Source organism: Sus scrofa, chromosome 1 (assembly GCF_054392235.1).
Source record: "Sus scrofa isolate SSC_HxYL_T2T_F1_AM1 chromosome 1, Sscrofa_HxYL_maternal_Yorkshire_Landrace_v2.0, whole genome shotgun sequence".
Taxonomy (NCBI): domain Eukaryota; kingdom Metazoa; phylum Chordata; class Mammalia; order Artiodactyla; family Suidae; genus Sus; species Sus scrofa.
Window position 1 is genome coordinate 132,798,196 of NC_139383.1, and position 23,121 is coordinate 132,821,316.

The 23,121-nt window shown below is 39.4% G+C and overlaps 1 protein-coding gene and 1 long non-coding RNA gene across 19 annotated transcripts in view; one reads left to right on the plus strand and one right to left on the minus strand.

The window, feature by feature from the left end:
• The window catches only part of LOC102161909 (uncharacterized), a 144,509-nt gene that overhangs the window by 59,003 nt on the left and 62,385 nt on the right, over positions 1 to 23,121 (plus strand). For 7 of the 15 annotated variants that reach the window (XR_297968.4, XR_297971.4, XR_014811907.1 and 4 more), the window contains exons 2-4: positions 11,444 to 11,465; positions 12,531 to 12,619; positions 13,160 to 13,217. This is a non-coding gene — a long non-coding RNA (uncharacterized LOC102161909). Of the gene's footprint in view, positions 1 to 6,857; positions 6,993 to 11,383; positions 11,466 to 12,530; positions 12,620 to 13,159; positions 13,218 to 23,121 lie in introns of those variants that run through there. The other 8 variants (XR_014811900.1, XR_014811904.1, XR_297970.4 and 5 more) reach the window with 4 other exon arrangements.
• Positions 19,103 to 23,121, minus strand: part of SLC12A1 (solute carrier family 12 member 1) — a 90,207-nt gene continuing 86,188 nt past the window's right edge. For all 4 annotated transcript variants that reach the window (XM_085021392.1, NM_001445000.1, NM_001445001.1 and 1 more), the window contains 3 exon segments: positions 22,834 to 22,969; positions 21,434 to 21,501; positions 19,103 to 20,430 (listed from right to left, as the gene is read on the minus strand). In XM_085021392.1, coding sequence (XP_084877518.1) covers positions 20,295 to 20,430; positions 21,434 to 21,501; positions 22,834 to 22,969 — 340 coding nt within the window. In that variant the 3' untranslated portion in view covers positions 19,103 to 20,294.

A 23,121-nucleotide genomic window follows, 5' to 3' on the forward strand; every position in this document is an offset into this window, starting at 1 on the left:
TTCCTCTGAAAGTGCAAGATGGTGTGTTGTTCAGTCTCAGAGGGGACCTCTCACTTGAAACCCTAGCACTCTCGGATGACCCCGCAGGAGCTCAGGGGAGGACCCCGTGGCTGTGATTCTGTGATTCGCACAAAGATCCTGGGCCACACTGCTATAACTTAAAATGGGGATGGGTAAATAACTTTTCAGGTAATTGTAAATTGATTTTTCTAGAGTACGGGTATCTTCACTCATTTCTGGAACTGACGCTAAAATCTCAAAACACAGTTGTAATGCATTTTGTTAAAAGAAATACAAACTATGGGGCAGTTTTAGAAAATGACATGAAATGGTAGGGTGGGAGTTCCCGCTGTAGCACAGTGTGTTAAGAATCCGACTGCAACTGACTGGAGTCCTGCAGAGGCATGGGTTCCATCCTGGGCCAGTCGTTCAGCCACAGTGGATTAAGAATCCAATTGCAACTGGCTAGGGTCCTGCAGAGGCATGGGTTCCATCCTGGGCCAGTCGTTCAGCCACAGTGGATTAAAGCTGCAGTTTTGATTCAGTCCCTAGCCTGGGAATTTGCATATGTTGTGGGTGCCCCCATTTAAAAAAAAAAATTAGGGTATTGTTGCACAAGTTTTCAAACTACCTTGCTGTGCCTTTCCTTACGGGCCCCACCTTTTTAGTCTCTCCTTAAATGTTCGAATTCTCTTAAGTTATAGGTTATATTCTATTTACAATCTTCTCCCATGGCATTAAATATTTGTACCCTGAGGACTCCCCAAATTTATTCCTGTAGCAGCATGATCTGGGCCCTCTTCTTCAATCTCCTCTGCAGTCATCATCTGGCTCACCTTTGGTACTGCTGGCCCAGTGGGTGCTAACAATTTCTAGACCCACCAGACTTTCCTGCCTGGGAATCTACACATCCTTTTGCAGTTTATGCTCCATGTGTTTCCAGTCTCACTCATCTCAGGAAGGCCTTCCTGACAAACTTAAGTAGCTGCACAGTCTGCCCCTCATCACCATTTTCTATCAGAGCAATTTTTTTTTTTCTGTTTTTTGTTTTTTGTTTTTCTATTTGCAACACTTATTACTACAATCTGTATTTCTTTTACACATTTTTTTTTTTCATGTTTGTTGTCTATTTACTCTAGTAGACATAAGGTCTGTGAGGGCAGGGATCAAATGTATTCCTGGAGCCCAGCACAATGGCTGGCTCAGAATGTTACTTGATAACTATTTGTTATATGAATGAATGATAAGGAATCTCATTGCCTATTCCATCAGAACCCTGCATATGATCACTTCTCATAGTGTTCTGATTTTTCAGTACATTCCTTTAATTTTGTTTTGTTTGTCTTTTTTTAGGGCCACACCTGTGGCAGTAGGAGGTTCCTAGGCTAGGGGCCTAATCAGAGCTGTTTCTGCTGGCCTACACCACAGCTGCAGCAATGCCAGATCCGAGCCATGTCTGCAACCTACACCACAGCTCACGGAAATGCAGAATCCTTAACCCACTGAGCGAGGCCAGGTATCGAACCCACAACCTCATGGCCCCCAGTCAGATTTGTTTCCGCTGCACCATGATGGGAACTCCATTCCTTTAGTTTTTAATCAAAGGTTTTTTTTTCCCCCATAAAATGCATTTTCAAGGCCCACAATGAAAAACATCAGTCCCTTCCCAACCCCTCCACAGACACCCTCTCCCAAATCTCACTCCTCAATGACAATACTTCCATTTGGCTTTTTATTAGCATTTTTCTCCCAGTTTCTAAACTATATGTTGCTATTCTTTTTTTTTTTTTTTTGTCTTTTGAGGGCCGCACCCACGGAATATGGAGGTTCCCAGGCTAGGAGTCTAATTGGAGCTGTTGCCACTGGCCTATACCAGAGCCACAGCAATGCCAGATCCGGGCCACGTCTGGGACCTACACCACAGCTCATGGCAACGACAGATCCTTAACCCATTGAGTGAGGCCAGGCATCAAACCCGCAACCTCAGGGCCCCAGTCAGATTCATTTCTGCTGCACCACGACGGGAACTCCAGATGTTGCTATTTTTTAATGGCTTAGAAATTATCTTCTGAATTAGAGTAGTTGAGGATCAAGTCTCTTAACTGCCTTTCCACCCCATTCTGCCAATAGTTTTGTAACAGTTTTATTTATAAGTCAGTAGCTAGTGTTTATCATGACCATGTAAGTATTGACTGCTGCAAAAGTAATACGATTATTTCCTTTTTTTACACTTGTCCTCTCATGTTAATAATTACCTTGTTTTCCCATTTGTATTTATTGATGGTAGTATATTGCTGGAACACCCATTGCTTGTTCTTTCCAAATGTTCCTGGGGAATCCCATACCTCAAACATCTGTCACATCAAATGAACCACTGAGATTTAAAATCCCTTTTCAGTTCCATTTTCTCCTTGCTCACTTCTCTATTCTCTTGCTCCAGTCTGGGCAATTGACTCTCTAGTCCTGCTGAATGGCTGTCATCCTGGGACTCCCCTTTGCCTCTCTCTTATATTGGAGTAGTGGTTTTATGGATCTAGTATCTTCCTCTTAGTTTTATGTCTTCATTTTGCTGAAGTATGGTTTCCAGTAATTTCCTAAGGAAGTTCACATTAAAGATAGTTTGAGTCCTTGCATATCCTAAACTAATGACTCCCTTTACCCAGACCCAAACAGAAATCTTTCTTGATTCATGAAACTTCTTTACAACCAGTTGTGAGCTCTGGTTGCTTATTTTTATAACACTTACCATGTTATTCATTAGCCACATATTCCCATTGTGTAATTATCAGAATACATGCATTTTATCTTTCACATGAGTAAGAGTCATAGACTTTTATGAATCCTTCAAAGCACTTACTTCAGTGTTTTACACAAAAATGATTTTTTTAGCTCCTTATAATACCTAGCACCAAGAAAGTATTTAGCTGTTTCTTCTGTTACTATAGATACTGAAAGGGGAATTATTGTCAGTTTTCACCTGAGTTTATTTTAGATTGAAAAGAGAAAAAGGCATTATCCAACTGGAAAAGAGTAACAGGTTAGGGATCTGAACCATTAAGCATTTAATAGAAGCATTATGACAAGTGAAATAGAATTTGATATGAAAATACCTTAAATTCAAGGGCCCACAGTAAAGAAGAATTAGGATATGTTCCAGCAATAATTTATTTTCTGGATATATATTTTTAAGAACATAATTATCCTATCAGTCATGCTGATAATTAATTAAGGCTTGTGCCAACATGAACCTACTGAGAATGCAAGTCCATAGTTAACACACAAGTTCATCCTTCCTATCTGCCATTTTAGGGATTTTTCTCTTTTTAACAAGAACATACATGGTGATTACTTTAAGCCAGGTATATTCTAAGTGCTTTTTTTTTTGGTGCCACACCCCAGCATATGGAAGTTCCTGTGCCAGCCATCAAATCCAGGCTGTAGCTGTGACTTATACCACAGCTTGGCAATGCCAGGTCCTTAACCCACTGTGTCACAGCAGGAGCTCCTTCTAAGTGCTTTATAAATATTAATTCATTTAATCACTGCAGCCAGAGAAAAACAAGTGCTATTATTCCCATTACAGATGGGAAAACCAAAGAACAGAAAGTTTAAATGATTTGCCCAAGATCACACAGCTTAAAAACCAGAAAGAGATGGAGCCAGATTCACCTTAGGTAGTCTGGCTTCAGAGTGCTAGCACTTAGCCCCTCTCTGAGTTTATATTTGCCTAGTGAGACTGTAACAACTCTTCTTAATACTGAGCCTGCTGCTGTCTATGTTATCCAGGTCTTTCACACAGGGAAAGATGTGTGTAGAAAATTAACCAGGCATTCTTATTTTCATGGTTGATCATACCCTCCTTGTTGACACACCTCTTTACCAGGACACACTCTGGTTTTCTTTCCACCTCACCTGCTCTCTCATAGTCTCTTTTCTGTCTTCTTTTCTCTTTTTGACCTTTTCTCTTGCACAAGATGAAGAATCTTAGAGTATTTCTTCCTCTTTCTCTCAGATCATCTCTTACCTAAAAATAGTCTTCTCCTAAGCACCACTTCATGCTTTACACTGTTTGATTTTTCTTCATAGCACAATGTACATGAAATTATGTACATATTTATTCATTTCACTTATATGAGTCCTCCACTAGCATGTAAGCTCCATAATGAATTTAAATCTACTTTAATTTGGGTTTCTTTCAGATGTTCTGTTTCTTTTTAACCCTTCTTGCTTCTTTTTAAATTTTATTATATTATTAATTTAATTTAAATTAACTTAATTACTTTATTATTTCACTTCTCCTAATTTAGAAGTTTACTCTCTAATTCTGTTGTTTTAGATAAATTAAAACATCATGCTTAATTCATCAATATCAAAGATCTAAAACAAAATTATTATCTTTCTCCTGGGTAATACAAGGACCTTGGAATGCTTTAACTCCATTAATTCTTCTTTTGTCATATATACTATTATTGTCTAGTACTTTAAATGTATCTTTTCGCTGAATCCCAATAAGCATTATATTACTGCTTTTTATAGTTATTTAAAAAAATTGTTTACCCAGACTTTTATGACTTTTTTGCTTTTCTTTCTGCATCTCAAACCTCCATCTCAGATTGCTGTCCTTTTGCTCAAACTTCCTATCAAGAGGTTCTCCTGTAGATGAATTTTCTCAGTTTTTGTCAGTTTGAACCAGACTCTTGAACTCTTCCTCAGGTGTAGTGCACTCTTTGACAATCATTCAGGAATGGTAGAGGTGAGAATGTTAATGGAAAACTATCATAAACTCTCCCAAATGCACAATTCTGTCGCTGAATTCAGAGCATTCCAACACGGGCCATAATAGTTCATTTACCATGCCACCATTCAACTCTTCTAGAAATGTGTGCAAGCCAAAAAGGAACCCAGAAGCTATACTTTGGGTTCTGGCACCAAAATTTAGAAGTTCTTCGTTTCAAGCCCAGGGTTTTTTATATGAAGGATAAGCTTAAGAGTAAACCTGAAGATGAGTGAGGCACATGCCTACTTTTGTAAAAGGGCAATTGGAATAAGGGAGATGGAAAAGAACTAGTATATAGGCAGATCAATTTTAGTAAAAAGTACATAGGTATAACAATCTAGAAGTTCCTTCTTTTAAAATTGTTTGGTCTAGGGAGTTCCCTTTGTGGCTCAAGGGTTAAGGAACCTGACTAGAATCCATAAGGACACCAGATCAATCCCTGGCCTTGCTTGGTGGGTTAAGGATCTTGCGTTGCTGTGATCCGTGAGCAGATGTGATTTGGTTCGAGCCCTAGCCTGGGAACTTCCTTATGCCAAGGATGCAGCCCTAAAAAGCATAAATAAATAAATAAATATTGCTTGGTTCGGAATGCCATCAAGATACTTCCTGGAATATCTTTTGTTTCCCTAGGAGTATCTATAGCCCAGTTTGAAAACACTAACATCTAGCTTGTAAAACCCACGAGACTGTTCCCACCAGGCTCTTGCAAAGAACACAAAGATCAGATATATATATGCAGCCTTTCACTTTCATCCAAGCAACACATGAATCTTAAGCATATAAATATCTCCCATGATGGACACTAAATGGGGGGGGAGCAATTAAAAAAACAAGTAAGAAACTAGCAGATAGTTAACAAAACAAGCTCGTTGCTACAAAACTACTTTGGACTAACAAATTACTGCCACAAAAGTTCAAGGAGATCAGAATAGTTAATATACAAATTCACAACTATAGTTCTCACTAATGCATTTAGTCTCTTAATTAACATAATCATGCAAGACTGACTCTGAATTATGCCATTGTGGGTAAGAGTACCAGAAGGTGAAATTTCTGTAATTATAGCCCAGAGAAGGACTACTGCTATTTCATTTTAAAGCATCATCAAATTTTCAGGAAGAAAATAAAAGCAGATGGCTTAAAAGCAGGGTATACATAAGAAGCTTGGTCGAATGCACATGTCCAAACCCCACTACTAGCTGACTACTTGGGATCTCCAGGGTGAGTCTTGCTGCTCACACTTGGCTAAGGACCACTGCTTTAGGGAATTTATTTCTGGAAAATCTGGTGGGGTCAAGACTTGCTGGAAAGACTTCCTTCACATTTAATCAATATTACAAACTTTATCAAAAATCACTGTACTCTGGATTGTTTTGATAGCGACTCTATTACCTTAAATATAGAGACAAGTCCAAGGCCTTTGTTCTTAGCAATAAATTTGTAGGTTAATTTTACTAAGAATATTTGCAGACCAGGCAAATATTCTGCTTGTTTCTTGGGTAAGCCAAATGGAGGCCATTAAAGCAGGTTACAAAAGGTATCCCACCAACAGTTAAATAGGGCAAAAAGGCTGAAACTTACTGTAGAATGTAAAGTGAAATTTTGAGCAATAAAAATTGATATATTTGACAATTGCAAGACTAGGCAAAGAGCAAAGGGGAAGGGGGATTATATGAACTAAACTAGAAAGCTACTCAAAAACTTAGCTCTATATTTCCACTGTCTCTCCTGGCTTACATGATCTCTTTCAAATCATGTCTCCCTGTTTCATCTTCAAAGAGCATCTGATAGGACTGGAAAATTAGCCATATAATGTGTTGTCACATAACCATCCCTACTGACTAGCCCCTGGTTCAGAGATTTAATTGTATGGTCCACTCTGGCCAGAGTAGCAGCACTGATTTCACTCTAGCTCATGACTGATTTTATCAGTAGGGCAGTGTAACTGGTAAATATTGCAAGACTTTATAGACCAACCTGAGTATTCCTATTGTTAACCATGTTTGGTGAAGAAGCTCCTGGAAATTTCTGTTGACCAGTCTCTCAAGGAATCTTTTCAGGTCATCTTCAGCAGAATTCACTAACTTTCCGTCTCGAACTTTGGCAGTTCCAGAAGTTCTGATGTTTGAAGGAGCTTGGTTTGAAAATATTTCCATTTGTAGGCTCTCTTGAACAGAGAAGTTAAATGAGTAGAATGACAGTTGACAAGAGTTTGGTAAGTAAGAGTTTCTAAGATGACCCAGAGACCTGAGAAGCTGGGTAAATTGGAAAATTTTGTATTGTGCTGATCCAAGCTTGAGGTGATGAAGACTATAAGTTTTTCATTGCTGCCATAACAAATGACCACAAAATTACCTTAGAGGCTTAAACAATATAGATATATTATCTTCAGTTCTTTAGGTCAGAAGTCTGACATGGGTCTCACAGGGCTAAAATCAAGGTGTTGGCAAAGCTACAATGATTTCTAGAAATTCTAAGAGGGAACCCATGTCCTTGCCTTTTCCAAGTTCCAGAATCTGACCACATTCCCTGCCTTATGACTTCCATCCTCCATCTTCAAAAACAGCAATTTTTGAAGGAGATTGAGTCCTTATGCTGCTATTTCTCTGGTTCTCTGATCATAGCTAGGAAAGTTTTCTCTACTTTTAAGAACTCATGTGATTAGAAAGTCCCTATGTGATACAGCAGGTTAAGGATACAGCATTGCTGCCCCTGTGGTGCAGGTAGCAGCTGTGGTGCAAGTTCAATCTCTGACCCAGGATCTTCCACATGCCATGGGTGAAAAAGTACTCAAGTAATTAGATTGGGCCCACCCAGATAATCCAGGATAATTCCTCTAACTCAAAGTCAAGTAATCTTAATGACATCTGCAAAGGCCCTTTTGCCATTTAAGGTAATGTATTTAAAGGTTCCAGGGATTAAAATATGGATGTCTTTGGGGGGGCCATTACTATGGCTATTGTAAACACCTAGAACAGAATTTTTTTTTTTTTTTTTTTTTTTTTTTTTCTTTTCGGGGCTGTGCCCACAGCATGTGGAAGTTCCCAGGCTAGGGGTCGAATCAGAGCTGCAGCTGCTGGCCTATGCCACAGCCATAGCAACTCGGGCTCCTAGTCACATCTGTGACCTACAGCACAGCTCATGGCAATGCTGGATCCTTAACCCAGAGAGCAAGGCCAGAGATCGAACCCAAGTCCTCATGGGTACTAATTGGGTTTGTTACCACTGAGCCACTGAGTGGGAACTCCTAGAACAGATATTTTAAGCAATCAGTAGTTTGGTATGGATATGGGTTGGTATGGATATGGGTTGGAGGAAGTAGAAGAAGATACTGAGATTGAACATTAGTCATTTGGGTCATTTCGCCCCTTTTCAACCATTCTAAGACATATGAAGGTCTGTCTGCCAAGGGCCTTTGAGGAACAACCTGGTTGTTGTGAAAGGATGGATGTCTTGGGAAAGGTTCCAGATCTGGGATCAATTAGCCTTACAAAATAGGGTTTTTTTTCCCCCCCAAATATTCCCAGCAGGGACTTATTTTCTCACCTTCCCTGAGAGCACTGGTGCCTCTCCCATTGGCTCCTAGCTTCCACTAGGGATCATCTGCCTCCTTCTTCTCCCTTCCCCTCACATGGGCCCCATCTTGGTCAGGGCTACTTCCTGGATGAAGCAAATGGTACCAGGATGTGGAGAATGACTATGGAAGCAGAAGTTGCTGTTGGGGCTACACTGGAATGGGTAGATGCGAGTAGAGACCCACCAGAAGTTGATTTGAGTGCAGCGAATGTTGTGGCAATTATTCTGAGCAGAATGTGAAAAGCAGCCTTTCCATAGCATTGGAGTTTGCTCCAGGAAAAAGGATGCCTAGTTAAGACACTACCTTAGACAGTTTTGATCTCTTTATTTCTTGGTCTCGTTGGTTGCACCTGATTTCCTCCATGACAATGAACAACTGTTGTATGATTTTTCTTTTGGTAACACATAGTTTTTCCCAATTAAAAAAAAGAGACAGGAACAAAAAGGTTATGCTTTTCATCTGTGTCTGTGTAAACAAACCCAGTAATTACCATAGCTCAAATTGCTGCTGAAACTCTCCATATTTTAATGTGCACACTGTCGCTCTTGCTACTAAATCTCTGCATATATCCTAGGAAGTTAATCCTGAATTAAGAAACAGAAAAACTGATTAAAATAAAATTGGGCCAAGTCCATGATTTTTATATTCATAAGATTCAAAATTTCTGTGAGGAAATGTGCAATGCAAATTGAATTATCTTCCAGAGTAATAATATTTTTAAAAAAGAGAGAGAAACCAAAACAAGCTAAAATATGGGTATCCATGCATAGAGATGTATGAATTAGGTTTGCTGTGGTTCAGTTGATTGTGATTCAATATTCTGCCCCTCTGAAACAGCCTTTACTTACCAGCCTGCACAAATGCAATTCTCTTCAGTATAAAGTGAATATTACCCAGTTTTCATGTAGCAACAATTCCTCAAATTCTACACATTTTAACAAACGAGTTTTTTCACGGAATTTTGAAGATAGCATTATTGGTCCTCATAAGTGTTCTAATCACTGTCTTTCCAGATTGCTTTTGGGACAGAAGAGCAGTTGTAAATGTTCAAAAAAAAAGTCAGGACTGTGAAAGGCCTTTGTTTTTTGTCCATTGGATAGGATAGGTGAAACTGTGTATTAAGGAGATAATGTAGAATATTCAGGTATCCTCATTTTCTTTTAATAAACTGGACTAATTTTAACATCTCTCTGCAGTCTCTTTTTCCCCCTCCATACCCACTCTTGCCCTTTGTCTCTCTCCACACTGTTTTCTGTCCCAGGAGCAGAGGTTGGGGGCGGGGGTGCCCTCTAGGGACTTCACTGATAAGCTCCCTTGATGGCTGGCTGGCATTTGGGTTTGCCAATAGAGAGCTCAGCAGGAGGTCAGAGGGAGGGTGGAGGGTAAAGTCAGTGTTCCTTCAGGGTCCCTCCACTGAAAACCACTGGTCTTGTCATGGTTGTCTTTTCTTCCAGGCTCTAGAAACTACTTTCTCCCCCTTTCCCTTCAGGCCTGTACTGTGACAAGCTTTCAGTTAAGACACTTGACTCTCCTTTATGGTTTTGGTTTCCCATATCTTGCCAAACCTTTATAAATAACCCCCTTAGTAAATAGTCCTCATATTATCCTAATTCGACTGAGCTCTGTTGCATATCACAACCCTAACAGAAACAGAACCTGGTTCATCCAGCCCTACATCTAAATTCTTCCCATATTCTGGAGCCACCATCATCTCTTACCAGGACCTCTAAACAATCTCTCTATATCTACTCTCCATGGCTTAAAATCTTCTAAAATTTTCCCATCACAGATATAAGAAATTCCAAATTCCCTGCCATGGCCCAGGGCTTGTATGATCAGACTCTTAACATTCAACTTTATCTTGAGTCACATTCCTCTCTTAGATTCTAGAATGCAAGAGTTTGTGTTTTGCCTGAGGACTTTTGTCCATATTGTTCACTCTGCCTGGACTGTTCTGACCCACCCTGCTCCCCCACCCCCACTCTTTGCATGGTTAGCACTGTCAAAGACAAAAAACAAATAAGGAGATGGATTTTATTCAGGCTATTTCAATAAGGAAAGCACCTCAGATCTGGACTAGACTACGTATTAAATTTGCTATTGTTGCTGTAAAAAATTACTGTATAATTAGTGGCATAAAACAATAGAAAGTTACTCTATTATACTTCTGCAGTCCAGAAATCTAAACTGAATCCTAGGTGGCTAAAATCGAGGCATTGGCTAGGTGTACCACCTCTGGAGGGGTTTTAGGGGAGAATCTGTTCCCTTGCTTTTTCCCTCATCTACAGCTGATTTACTCATCTCAGGGTCCTTTCCTCTATCATTAAAACTAGTAGTGTAGCATCTTTTCTCTGACTACCCTCTGCTTCCATCACATGGCTGCTTCTCTTTTATCAACAGTCAAGTCTCCTACTCCCCTCTTACAAGGATATGTGCTGTTTTATTTAGGGTCCAGCTAGATAATCTAGGATAATTGTCCCACTCAATCTCCTTAATTATATCTGCAAAAACTCTTTTCCATGTAAGGTAAGATATAGATTCCAGGGATTAGGACCTGGCTCTCTTTCAGGACCATTATTCAGCTTCCTACAGTATGTCTCAACAGGAGGTATTGCCTTAGACTTTTATAGAAGAGCAGACAAGTTACAGGTGGGCTTACTTGTAGTTGGGATTGTTTTTCAATCAAGAGAAGTTTCAGTGGAACAGGAAATGTTTATCTAGTTTCAGGGGAAAAAAATATTCTCATCTTGGCTAATCATTCATGAGATAAGGAAATTAGAAGATCTATGTCTGACTGTCAACAGATGTGGGCAAAAGGGAAACAGTTTGGGTTTGGCTTTGTCAACAGTAAAAATGGGACCATCTACAAATCTTATGGGAATCATGAGGAAGAGCAGATAGCCAGTCCTTTCTAAGTTATGTGGGAAAGGGTGGTTCATTGCAGTTAGCCATTTTCTAGAACCCAAAAGGGTGGGGCATTTGGGGGAAAAAAGTTTAGGGAGATTTCTTAACCAACTGTTTTCTGGAAGCATAAGGGTCAGGTAAAATTCAACACTGTCAGCATCTCATCCTTAAATATTTTTTCATAGATGCCCTCCCTGAATACCTTATGTAAGTACTGCCCTTTCCATTATTCTCATAGTTATTTGTATTGTCATATAGTTATCATTATTGTCATAGTTTCCTCTTTTTTCCCTTCACAGTATTCTTCATAATCCATAATTAATTTGCATACTTGTTTGCTTGTCCATAAGCTTTTTGAGGGCACGGAAAATGGTTATACCTTGAGCTCAGAACAGTGTATCTTTATATCTTTAGAGCTTTCACATTTGTATTAAATTGACAAAAGAAGCAATACCAGATGACCAATAAACTCATGAGAAAATGTCTAGTAATTAACTTACTGGTAGTGAATTAAAAGAGGATAAAAACAATAGTCAGATAAACAAAAGAGAGTCAAACATCTTAGGCAGAAGGATCTACTTGTTCAGAGACACACAAAGATATGTGTGGATTGTGGGGCAGCCTCCTGGGGGATGGGCTCTGAGGCTCCACAGTGAACCAGTGACTAGACCTCAAAGGATGTGGGGCTCTGTACTCCTATTCCCCTCAGTGGCTGCATTCTTTCTCTCAAACAAATATTTTTGAATGTGTTCAATTTGACAGGCACTGGTCTAGACTCTGGGAACATAACAGATAACAGACCAGCCAAAAATAAGTCTGACAGTAAATAGAAGTGATTAAAATAAATGATGCTGTCCAGAAAAGCAAAGCAGATGTATGACACCTGAAATATAGGCTTGGGATTTAGAGAGAATAGCCAGGGAAGGCCTCTGTGAGAATATGCTATGTGTCAGGTGTGGGGATGGAGGCAGAGGGCATTTAACCAAACATGAAGGAAGTGATATTTGGGGGAAAGGCATTATAGGCAGAGGGCACAGCAAGCACTCGGGTCCCAAGGTGCATTACCTATGAGAAGGCTGGCATGGTCTAAACAGAGGGGCGGGGATACACAGTTGTAGGAGATGAGAGCATAGATCATAGGGGGCAGGGGTTGTTTCTGGTGTATGACTTTATAAGCTTTTGTAAGGACAGTAGCTTTTTTCCACTGAGTGAAATGGGAAACCATTGGGATATTTTGATAAGAGAAGTGACATGTTCTATGTCATTTAACAGGATTACTTGGGCTGCTATTTTGAAGTGGGACAGAAGATGATCAAGGCTTGATGCAGGAAGACCCTTTAGATGGATACTCCACGATCCAGGTGAGAAATGGTGGAAAGAACATAGATCAGGGAGGTAGCAGTGGGAATAGTGAGAAATGGTTAGACTCTGGATATCTTCTGAAGCCAGTAGGATTTGCTGATGGGCCAGATGTGAGGTGAGGAAGAAAAGTCAAGGATGACTACAAGGTTTGTGGCAAGAATGGGGTTGCCATTTATTGAGATTTGGAAGAGTGCTAAAAGAGCAGCTTTAGGGAGGAAAATCAAGACTCAATTTGGGACACTGTAACTTCAAGGTACACAAGTAATACTGCTTTTAATAGAACTCATTTTGAAAATGTACCTGTGAACATTAGGAACTTAGAGAACTGGTGATCATATCCCTCCAATGTGCTAGTTGCATTAGTTTAATATCTTTCAAGACCTGTTGTTGCTGACTTCTCTGAACTTCTCACCTTCCCTGAGAGTATTTCTACTTCTTTGATGGGAGAACTACAACAGGAAAATTAGAAAATCCATGTATATAACTGCTTTGGAAATAATAACAGAAAAATCTGTATGTGAAATATCTCCTTTTCCTAGGGCATCCAAAAGAGCTGATGAACTGAATTGGGAAGCTGAGGAAAGCCACAAGCTTTAGGTAAAGAGCTGCATGAGAACAAAGGCCTAGCTTTGGCCCCCAGGGCTCTGCATCTGAATCCATAGCTTGGCAGTTATCATGTGTTATTCTAAAAGTCCACTGCCTAGCTTTGGCCCCAAAAAACTCAGTGCGGAGAGATCTTCTACGCTGAGAAAGCAAGCCTGGCTCCTTGCTCCAGATGTCATTGCTTGTCACCTTCTTTGAAGTGATGAAATTCATACCCTGGATCTTGGGCTCAGCCTCTGAGTTCCCCATCTACATCCATCTACATTCTTCATCTTGAACCACCCATCCTGAAAATACACTCACACAAGAGCTCTAAACACTGCTTCACTGCAGAGTCACTCCATGTAAATTAATTTTCCAGGTAACTGAAGCTTAGCGGTCCTTTGATGCCAACCACATGAAGGAAATTTTTTTTGAGGATGAACTGTAAACATTCTTGCTTTCTTAACCATGGTGCGTAGAACAAAATTGAACTTCTCTGACATTAGGCTGTCCTCTTACAAAGTGATGATGCCCTCAGGCTCTAGTGAGGCATGTGGAGTTTGTGCCTCCTACTCTAAGACCTCAAAACTCTTATGTTTTTGAGGCTTATATTTCCTTTTAAAAACGTTTTTGATGTCTTGCATCATCCCTGCTGTCATCTATTGCTAGTTACTACTTGTTTATTTGGATACTCACAGGCCATTTTTAATTTATTACCTGATTCCCAGCTTGTCTCCTAGTAGCTGATATCTGACCTACAGAAATGTGAGATAGCATTTGTGGTAGACAGAATTGTAAGTAGGCCCCATTCATGTTCACACCCTGTGTAATCTCTTCCCCTTGAATAGGAATAGGACCTGTGAGTGTGGTGGGATGACCACTCCATTGATTGGGTTACCCATATGTTTGGCAAAGGTGAAGGGGCTTTGAATATGTAATTAAAGTCCTTAGTTAATTGAGTTAAAGTTAATTAAAATGAAGATAGACCCAGGTGGGCCTGACTTAATCATCTTTTAAGCTCTTTAAAAGATGATCTAGAGGTAAAAAGTTTTCTTTTCTTTTGGCCCTAAAGGAGCAAACTACCATGAGTTCTATAGAAGGAAGGAAATTTATTTGGCTAACAACCATATGAGCTTGGAAGAAGTCTCTGAGCCTCATATGAGAACATAGCCCTTACCAACACCTCAACTGCAGTGTTGTAATACCCTGAGCAGAAAACCCAGTTCCATGCCTATACTCAACCCATGGAAATTGTGAGATAATACATGGGTTTTGTTTTAAGATGAAACATTTGTGATAATTTATAATGAAGCAATAGAAAATTAATATAGAAAAGTAGTAATCCGGAGTTCCTGTTGTGGCTCAGTGGTTAACGAACCCAGCTAGGAACCGTGAGGTTTCGAGTTTGATCCCTGGCCTCACTCAGAGGGTTAAGGATCTGGCGTTGCTGTGAACTGTGGTGTAAGTTGAAGAAGTGGCTTGGATCCCTCCTTGCTGTGGCTGTGGCATAGGCCAGCAGCTACAGCTCTGATAAGACCCCTGGCCTGGGAACCTCCATATGTTGTGGATGTGGCCCTAGAATACGACCAAAAAAAAAAAAGTAATCCTATTTGGATTTTGTGTTTAAAAGGGTAAAAGACCATACTGTACTTGCAATGCATAGGTTCGTAAAAACTTAATCTACTCTACCTTACTATGTATAATATCAATCCTGAGTTTTATTCAGCTCAGGAAATAAAGCTCTAGAACCTATTGGGATTATACTTGTCCATTCCTGAGCTTCACCTTGTAAAATATGCAGGGCTATAGTGGGAAATCCAACCCAACATTTCTCTTGCCTACTACTTTTTCTACCCAGGAGAGAATAAGTTAGAAAAAAAAGATCTCATGTTAAAAAAAAAAATGGAATAACACTAAACTTATCAGTTGGTGTGTGGTGAGGTCAACTTTTTTTTATAGTAATATTTTAGTTACTTTTCATTATTATGTTGTAAAATATAATGATGCGCACAAAATATGATAGTATAATGTCTTAAATTTTGTAACACTTTGTAAAACTTTTAAAAGTTTATTTCCTATGACCCTCACAATATATGTCACTTCAAACATGAATTTATAATTAAATACAGCCTAGCAGGCAAGTAATTTGTCTATTTACATATTTATTTTTAAAAATATTATTTTGAGTAATTATTGGTACATAGTAAGTTAAATCTCTCACCCCTGTCCTTCATTAATCTTGTTTTTCTCTCAAGAATCAACCCTTATTTGTTTCTTATGCATCTTTCTAGAGATATTCTGTACAGTTACAAATAAGTATTCAAACATGTGTTAATTTTAGTACTTTATATTTTGCTAAAAAAATGACATATTTCATTGGAATTTAACATTCTACCAGAGTAGAGGTTTAAAGGGCATTCTTCCACAAAGTTTTGCCTATAGTTCTTGGCTTATTTGCAAATTTGTATATTTGTGTTTTATCCTTCAATAAACTTGAACACTGTTTTCTGCTTTAAAAAAAAAAAAAAAAAAAAAAAGTGCCAGGATAGGGGGAATGTCGAAGGACAAAGCGCTTTTTCTTTCTTTCTTATTTCTTGCTTTTTTTGTTTTGTTTTGTTTTTGTTTTTTTAAGGCTGCAGGTGCGGCATATGGAAGTTCGACTAGGGGTCGAATTGGAACTGCAGTTGTGCCACAGCAACTCAGGATCTGAGCTTCTGCGACCTACACCACAGCTCATGGCAACACCAGATTCTTAACCGACTGAGCAAGGCCAGGGATCAAACCTGCAACCTCATGATACTAGTCGGGTTTGTTACCACTGAGACACAACTGGAACGCCTATAAAGCACTTTCTGCACAAAAAAAGGGCAGACTGAGATGGTTTTTTTCAGCACCAGAAATCTTAAAGAGGTAAGTCTGACCACACACCTTCCCATGGAGAGGAGTTTTCACCTGTAGACCAGGACTTGCTGGCTGTGGGGCAACTGGTGGCCCTGTAGGAATGCCTGGGTCAGATGAGGACTCTTGGCTTGACCTCTTGGCTGTAACTATGACTCATGGAGATCCCCTGATCTGTTGGCAATGGGGACACCTGATCATACCCAGAGAGGAATTGCCCTGTTCCCTCCTTGGGAGTCCAGACAGATGTCTTCCTTATGGCAACCTATCTCCTAAATCTCTGCCGAAGAAAACATTAGAAATAGTGAGGTGGATTGGCTCCAGGTGACCCATGTGGCAATAGCTAGCCAGCAAGTACCCCAGATGCCAAGTTTGACACAAGTATATATGCTGATCTCTGATTGACACAGGCACCTCCACCAGCCCACCTGGTTATCATTACAATCCTACTTAATTTTAGCTAAAGGCCTAGTTGATAGCTACTGGCAGTGCCAGTTAATAATAACCCAGCAGCCTAACAACAGTAAGATCCAGGGACAGGATCATCCATTTCTGAGTTTTCTTCTCTGTATTAGGAGAAATTGTGCAGCAAGTGCTGATTTTCTTTTTGGCTCAGGCTCTAGGGCAGGTGCATATCTTTCTGGTGCCTTTCAAGGACACCCATGAGATGCTGCACTGTAACACTCGACTCGGCTTCCAGCACTCACCAAGCACATCATTTGGCCTCCCTGGCAGCCTCTTCTGAATAACCCCAGTACCCAGCAAAAGGGATCCCTCCCAGGGTCACACTCTGTCTTCCGTTCAGCTTCTCACCTCCACCTGCAAACTGGGGGGAGGGGCTTGTGGAATTCTCCTATGGTATCTGGCAGTTATTTCCTACGACGTGTTTAATTTTTCTCAGAATTGGTTGCAAGCAACCTTTTCTAGCTTCCATCAATCTCATTCCATGTAAACTCTAGGCTTGGCTGTAGTTCTAAAAATGTCGTGTGGATAGCCTGCTTCCTTAATTTCTTGCTGTGATGCAGAACTATCCTATTTTTATGTTTCTTTGCTCATTTCAGGAGGGATCCAATAGACAATGGAGAAAGAGAATTAGATGCCTTTGCTGAGTTTTTGTTTTGTTTTGAATAGAAATCTGGTCATCCTGTATTTAGAGTATCTGCAGGACCTACAAAAAGAAACACCATGGAAATTAGTGATTGAATATATATGGGTCTGAGACTTAGGGGAGACCTGGGTTAGACATATAAATTTGGGAGCCATCAGCATGTGGTGGGAGTCAAGTCACAGGAGTAGGAAAGACTGCCTAAAGCAGTAGTTCCAGAAATTTGTGACTCATCAGAATATACAGATTGCTCAATCCCTCTCCTGTAGATTCTAATTTAGTAGGCTTATGGAAGTCCTCAAGAATCTATAATCTTTTTTCAAAGCTTCCATTGAAAGAGTTCTAAAATTGAGTATTAAGGAAAGAAATCAAAAGACATTGCTCCCTGCATGGTCCTCCTTTCATAGGAAAGTTTTATGTCTAGATGTACACGGATATGTTATAGGGATGGTGTCAGGGTCATCAGCTGAAAAAGTTATGAAAATGCTGAAAAGTCATTGTGAGGAAAGGGTGGGGATGCTGATGAGGAGGAATGTGCACAAAGTGAGGGGACAGAGAAGGCCAGACATCAATGAACATGGTTGTGCAACTTTCTCCTTCTTGCTCAGAAAGAAGCATGTGTGGACATGGAGATGGGAGGTGGTTGGATTAAGAAAGTTGGGTGAATCAAAGGCCAAGGACAGGACACCAAGGGCCACAAAAATCTTCTGGTATCTGACCATAGCCTCCATCCTTTCAATTTTCTGCTGCTCTAACCTGTTCCCAGTATAGCTGCTCTTGACCTCAAAATCACCAGTCCCTTATTGCCACCTATTCCTCTTTTTCTCAGTCCATGTTCTTCTTTGTTAACCTGGAGCCAAAGAGGCATCACCCCAACCACTCTCGTGTCAGTAGTTCTCGAAAACTTAATAATGGCTAGTTTAAGGTAATACCACTAATAAATAGTGAAACAAAGATATGAACGCAAGCTAGTCTGAGTTTTTTGCTTTTTTTTTTTTAACACTACTTTATATGGCCCTGCGGTTGGCAAGGTGATGCCCCAGCCAGATCCTATTAATGAAGGACTTATTTCCATAGCAACTGGGAGTGCTGTCAGCAGACAGACTTCAGCTGTCAGGCCCTTGGGGATGCTTCAGCTTCAGAGAATTGCCTCATCCAAGTTCACACCATTTCCCAGGCAGCCCAAGTCCAGTGACTGGTCACTGGGGGAGTAAAAAGGCTTAGCCCTCTCAGTCTTGCTCTGGACTGCTCTGAAGGGACATTTTGTCTCCACGGCACACTGTAGGGTAGCTGAGACTGTCCTTAGGTTTGTAGCACAGCTTACCTTTTCCTCACCCTTCCTGCTTTCTTCCCCTCCCTTCCATGGCTGTTGATACCAAGGGCACTCCATAATAAACATGCTCCAGGCTGAACTCTGAGTCTGTTTCCTAGAGAACCCAACCTGCAACAGCCTCTCAAACAAGAGCCAGAATTTCCTATTACAGAAGTCATGTTACTTTGACCTTTTACAGAGACCTCTCAAGTGTTTCAGAGAGGTGTCAGGCCCAGATAAAGCTGGGTGCTCCTTATCCTGGTCACCAGGATGGTATCTAGTCATTTGCATTTTAGGTCCATAGGGCTCAAGAGAAAGGGTTAATCTGGGCCTGTATTAAGTCCAATAGTGTCAAATTTGGGATAGGGTTAGCCTGTTGCTTAAGCTTTGCTGTTTCACTTTTTCCTCCCTAGTCATCCTGCTGAGGCCAGAGTCTGGCTTGGAAGTCCTAATCTCGAAATCCAACTTTGAACAACCTGCAGCTGAGGCAACTGATTCAAATTTTCAGGCTCACATGTGATACACCATTGCGCCATGATTTTAGTGACTGAAAGGTGAAATCATGAGCTAGGCCAGAGCAAATGAATTTGAGTGCTTTTATTTCAAGTTGATTTTTTTCCCTCCTCATATTTTATCAGTTAGAATAAACAGTCATAACATGTTAGAAAAAAAAAAAAAATCAAGCCATCCATCAGGGGAAAAAAAAAAAACTATTTGGTTGTTTTTTAATGTGATTAAATATAGTAGGAGTACTAACAAATGAAAAAATCAGTACTTGTCTATTCCAAATTTGCAAGTTTCTACACTTCACATTTTAATTATTTTTTTAACCCATACAATCACTGTAAAAGTAACTATATGATTCAGGATATATTTCTTTATAACAACTTGAAAGTATGTGGTTCTTGGTTTTCAGTTAGACATCTATGAAGATCTCTTCTGTGCTAACCATTTAATTAGAAAAAATATGCAAAGTAATACCATGCTGGAAATTTCTAAATATAAGTAAGAAAAGCAATTAAAATCTATATATTAAAAATGAAACATTTTGCATTTAATTGCAATATATTTTGCCTCCTAATACAGGTAACATTTTTTTCAGTCAGCCCCAAATTAAAGCCATATGTTATTAATGATCACCCACACTCTAAGTATATAATCTGTGTTACATTAAGTGACCTTATTTAGATAACTGCTTTAAACATTGTGTGGACTCAAGTACTTTTCAAAGTTTTCAGTTATTGATTTTCAAATCTTCTTTGTAGGTGTAAGCCTCTCAGAACGCCAAGCCTAATCACATTTCCTTCCCAGCTGGTCTTTCCCTTTGATAACCACCCATGGTTACTAGACTAGCCTGTCAATAAGCATTTAATGAGAAAGTGTTGTGGGGCTGAGGCCTCCACCAGGGCCTTGAAGCAAACAGAAGATTAGGTGTGCCTGGAAAAACTTAAAATAAGTTGATGGCTTTCATGGGCGTAAGCCAGCATGGGTTTGATTAATTTTCATATTTATCAACAGCAATGACAGAGCTGTTTTTCTAGGGGTAGTACTGGTTTTGACACCCCTGTAAGCTGATAGAAAAAAAAAAAAAAATAGCTCCCATTGACGAATAATACTGAAGAAAAAAAAAAAAAAAAAAAGACAAAAGTTTACTTAGAATCCGGTAGGGTAGTCTTCAGAGATTTGTGTATCTATAGGTCAGAACATAAAGAATTGGAACACATTTCCTAATTATTCTTACATTATGTTAAAATGTATCCTAATCCTTTATCTTTTAAGAATAAAATGTCAGGACATTTTTATGATTTCCTCTAACTAGTAAGACAGGAGGGAGGTTCTTCGTGAGGATTTCCAACCAAGCCATGTACAACCAATCTGATATAGATCCTTTTCTTGCCACTGGAAGGCTCCTGATGGCATAGAAGAAAAATAAAGAACAAAAGTGACAATTACTATAGGCAGTAACACCACTAGTTATCTGCAGTATGTAATAAGTGGTTTGAACTTTCTATATGCCTCCCCTACAAAATGAAAGCACTTGGAATTATTTTGAATATATATATTAAACTGATATGTTTCCCAGATAACACAAACAGAAAAATAGGCTCAGGCATTATAGAGTGGAGATAAAGCATGAATATAAATTTTCACTGTTCTTTAAGTAGAAAATTTGATGAACCAATACCTTTTCCCCTTTTTGGAAAAATAATACTTCCTAATAGTTTAAAGCTCTTATATTTGGGAGAAAACAGCTGTTTGAAGCCTACCACCCAATTTAGGAGACCAATCTGTGTCCTAGACACAAAGTCCTCCAGTGTAGACCTTGCTTGAAGATGTACTTACTTTGTACAAACAAGTCAGTTCATGAGGTATAAATGTGAAATTGTTGTTTTTCATGTTTAGCAATAAATCTTTAGGTAAATATTCATAATTGCAGCATGTACACCCCTAACATTTGTGGGATGGAAGGCGAAGAATGGAAATAGAAAAGCCCATTCCTCTTTCTCCCACCTGGGCCTCCTCCCGCTTGGCCAAGATCCTCATGAACATGCTGTGGATGCCACCTCTTAGGAGCAGCTATCCAGGAAAGGGGCCTGTGAACCTTACTTGGGGCTCATTAGGCAAGGAATTCCAGGCTCAAGTTTCTGGAGCCCGAGGGATCTAGAGGGAGAGATGGGTTCTGGGTGGGCATGTGCTGTGCTCCTGTCCCTGTACGCAGAGCACGCCTGGCAGACACTCCAGATGAGGCCCTCTAAAGCCCTAGTTGTCAGGGTGTCAGGATGGCATTTATTTTCTCTCACTGTCTAAAATCACATGTTTCCAAACTTATCTTTTCCCCCTGAATAATTGGAAGCTTTTAAACTGATTAACCCATTCTCTGTAACAGTCATAAATGTCTGTGGTGGTACTCACAGAACTATGAGATTGGCAGCTCTTGAGTGCTCTTGCAAGAGTTCATTCAGTCGAACTTGGCGGTAACTCTGTGGATAACATGCAAATTTTGCAGAGGGAAGTTCTCCCAATTATGAATGAGAATTTATCATCTTACCTCAAATTATGAACAAGTAGAAAAACCCCACTTTTTTAAAAAAAAAACACAATCACGTCATTCAGGTTTAGAAACTTACAGTGTTTTAAAAAGCCATAGGAAATTTTAGAAATGAAAAGAATAAGCCTAGGTTATCATTGTGCTACAAAATGGCTTATTAAATTCTAGAAGAAAGAAACAAGCAAGCAACATGGATAACAGTAAAAAGAAGCTGAGAGTGGCCAGAGCTGGCGAACAGGTTTGCAGTAGAAGAAAACGAACCTAATCTTGATGCCAATTTGATATCCTAAGAACGTAGATTTTATCCTAGTTTCTTTAAGCTCTTTGAATAGTCTACCAGTTTGGGAGACTGGTTTTAGTGAAAAAGCCACCAAAAGACACATTCAGAAAAATAACTACATTAACAATTTTGTATTAAGGAGAGTAATATTTATTATTACATTTTACTGGTTCAGAAACCAAGACTCAGATATGTGGCTTGCTAAATTATATGAAGAGTTTTTGTTAGAACTGGTCAGTTTATCACACAAATAATTTATGATTATTAGCTCAGTACTTTTTTCCACTAAATCTGAAAAGCTTTTAATATCTCTTCCTCTAATTTGTTCTAACTTTAGCTCCTGATGTAATTTAAATGTTGTAGTTTAGAGGTTCTTAGGGTCCTTTTCCTTGAAAGTCCAATCTAATTCAGCTGTCAGTTCTTCTGCCTATTATGTCCCTACCCTTTTCATCATCCTCATTATTTCACCTTCATTCAGCTCAGGCCTGATGCAGGTAACTCTCACCTTACTGGGTTCTCTAGAAAAGCTCGTCACTTTACATCCATCCTACAAAATATGCCCTACCCAAATTTTATATTCATTGTTCCAATTACGTATTTTCTCAGATCCCTACATTAGTTTTATAGCTGTATTTATGAGGTTAAAATTCTTTGTTATTATGTCAAATTGTGAGTCAATCCATATCTACTTTGCATACATATTGATTACAATTATTTGAGACTGATAGGTCTGTCTAATGTTCTCTAAAATTAAATCAATAAGCTGATTTTTAACTTAAAAATTGATCTTATATTTAAAAACAGCTTTTTAAATCCTTATAGTCAATAAATGACTGAAAAAACACTTGAGTTATGCAGAAAGCCTGAATCTTGAATAGCAGAATTCTATAATAGATACATTACTTCTTGATCTTTAAATCAACCACTGTTTTCTTTTCAGCCAGTTAGACAGTAAAGTAAAAATTAAGGAAGACAAGTCCTTACCTTTTCCTTGACTGCTTCCAGTTCTGCATCTGTAATTTTCCACGGAGTTTCTCTCTTTAATTTCTCAGCAGTTGTTAAATCTTTGCAGCTTTCATGGAGACGATATGGTTCAATCATCTCTTCAAAGACTTTCCAACTGAAATTGGAATTATAAAAGATGCCTCACAGTGGGAAACCAACTCATTATTTCATAGATACTCCAGGTATGACTGGCTCTGCTGGCTGCAGAATCAGAGCTGAATGTCATGCAAATCTCTTAAGAAAAATCTTTGCAGGGGACTTTCTGTA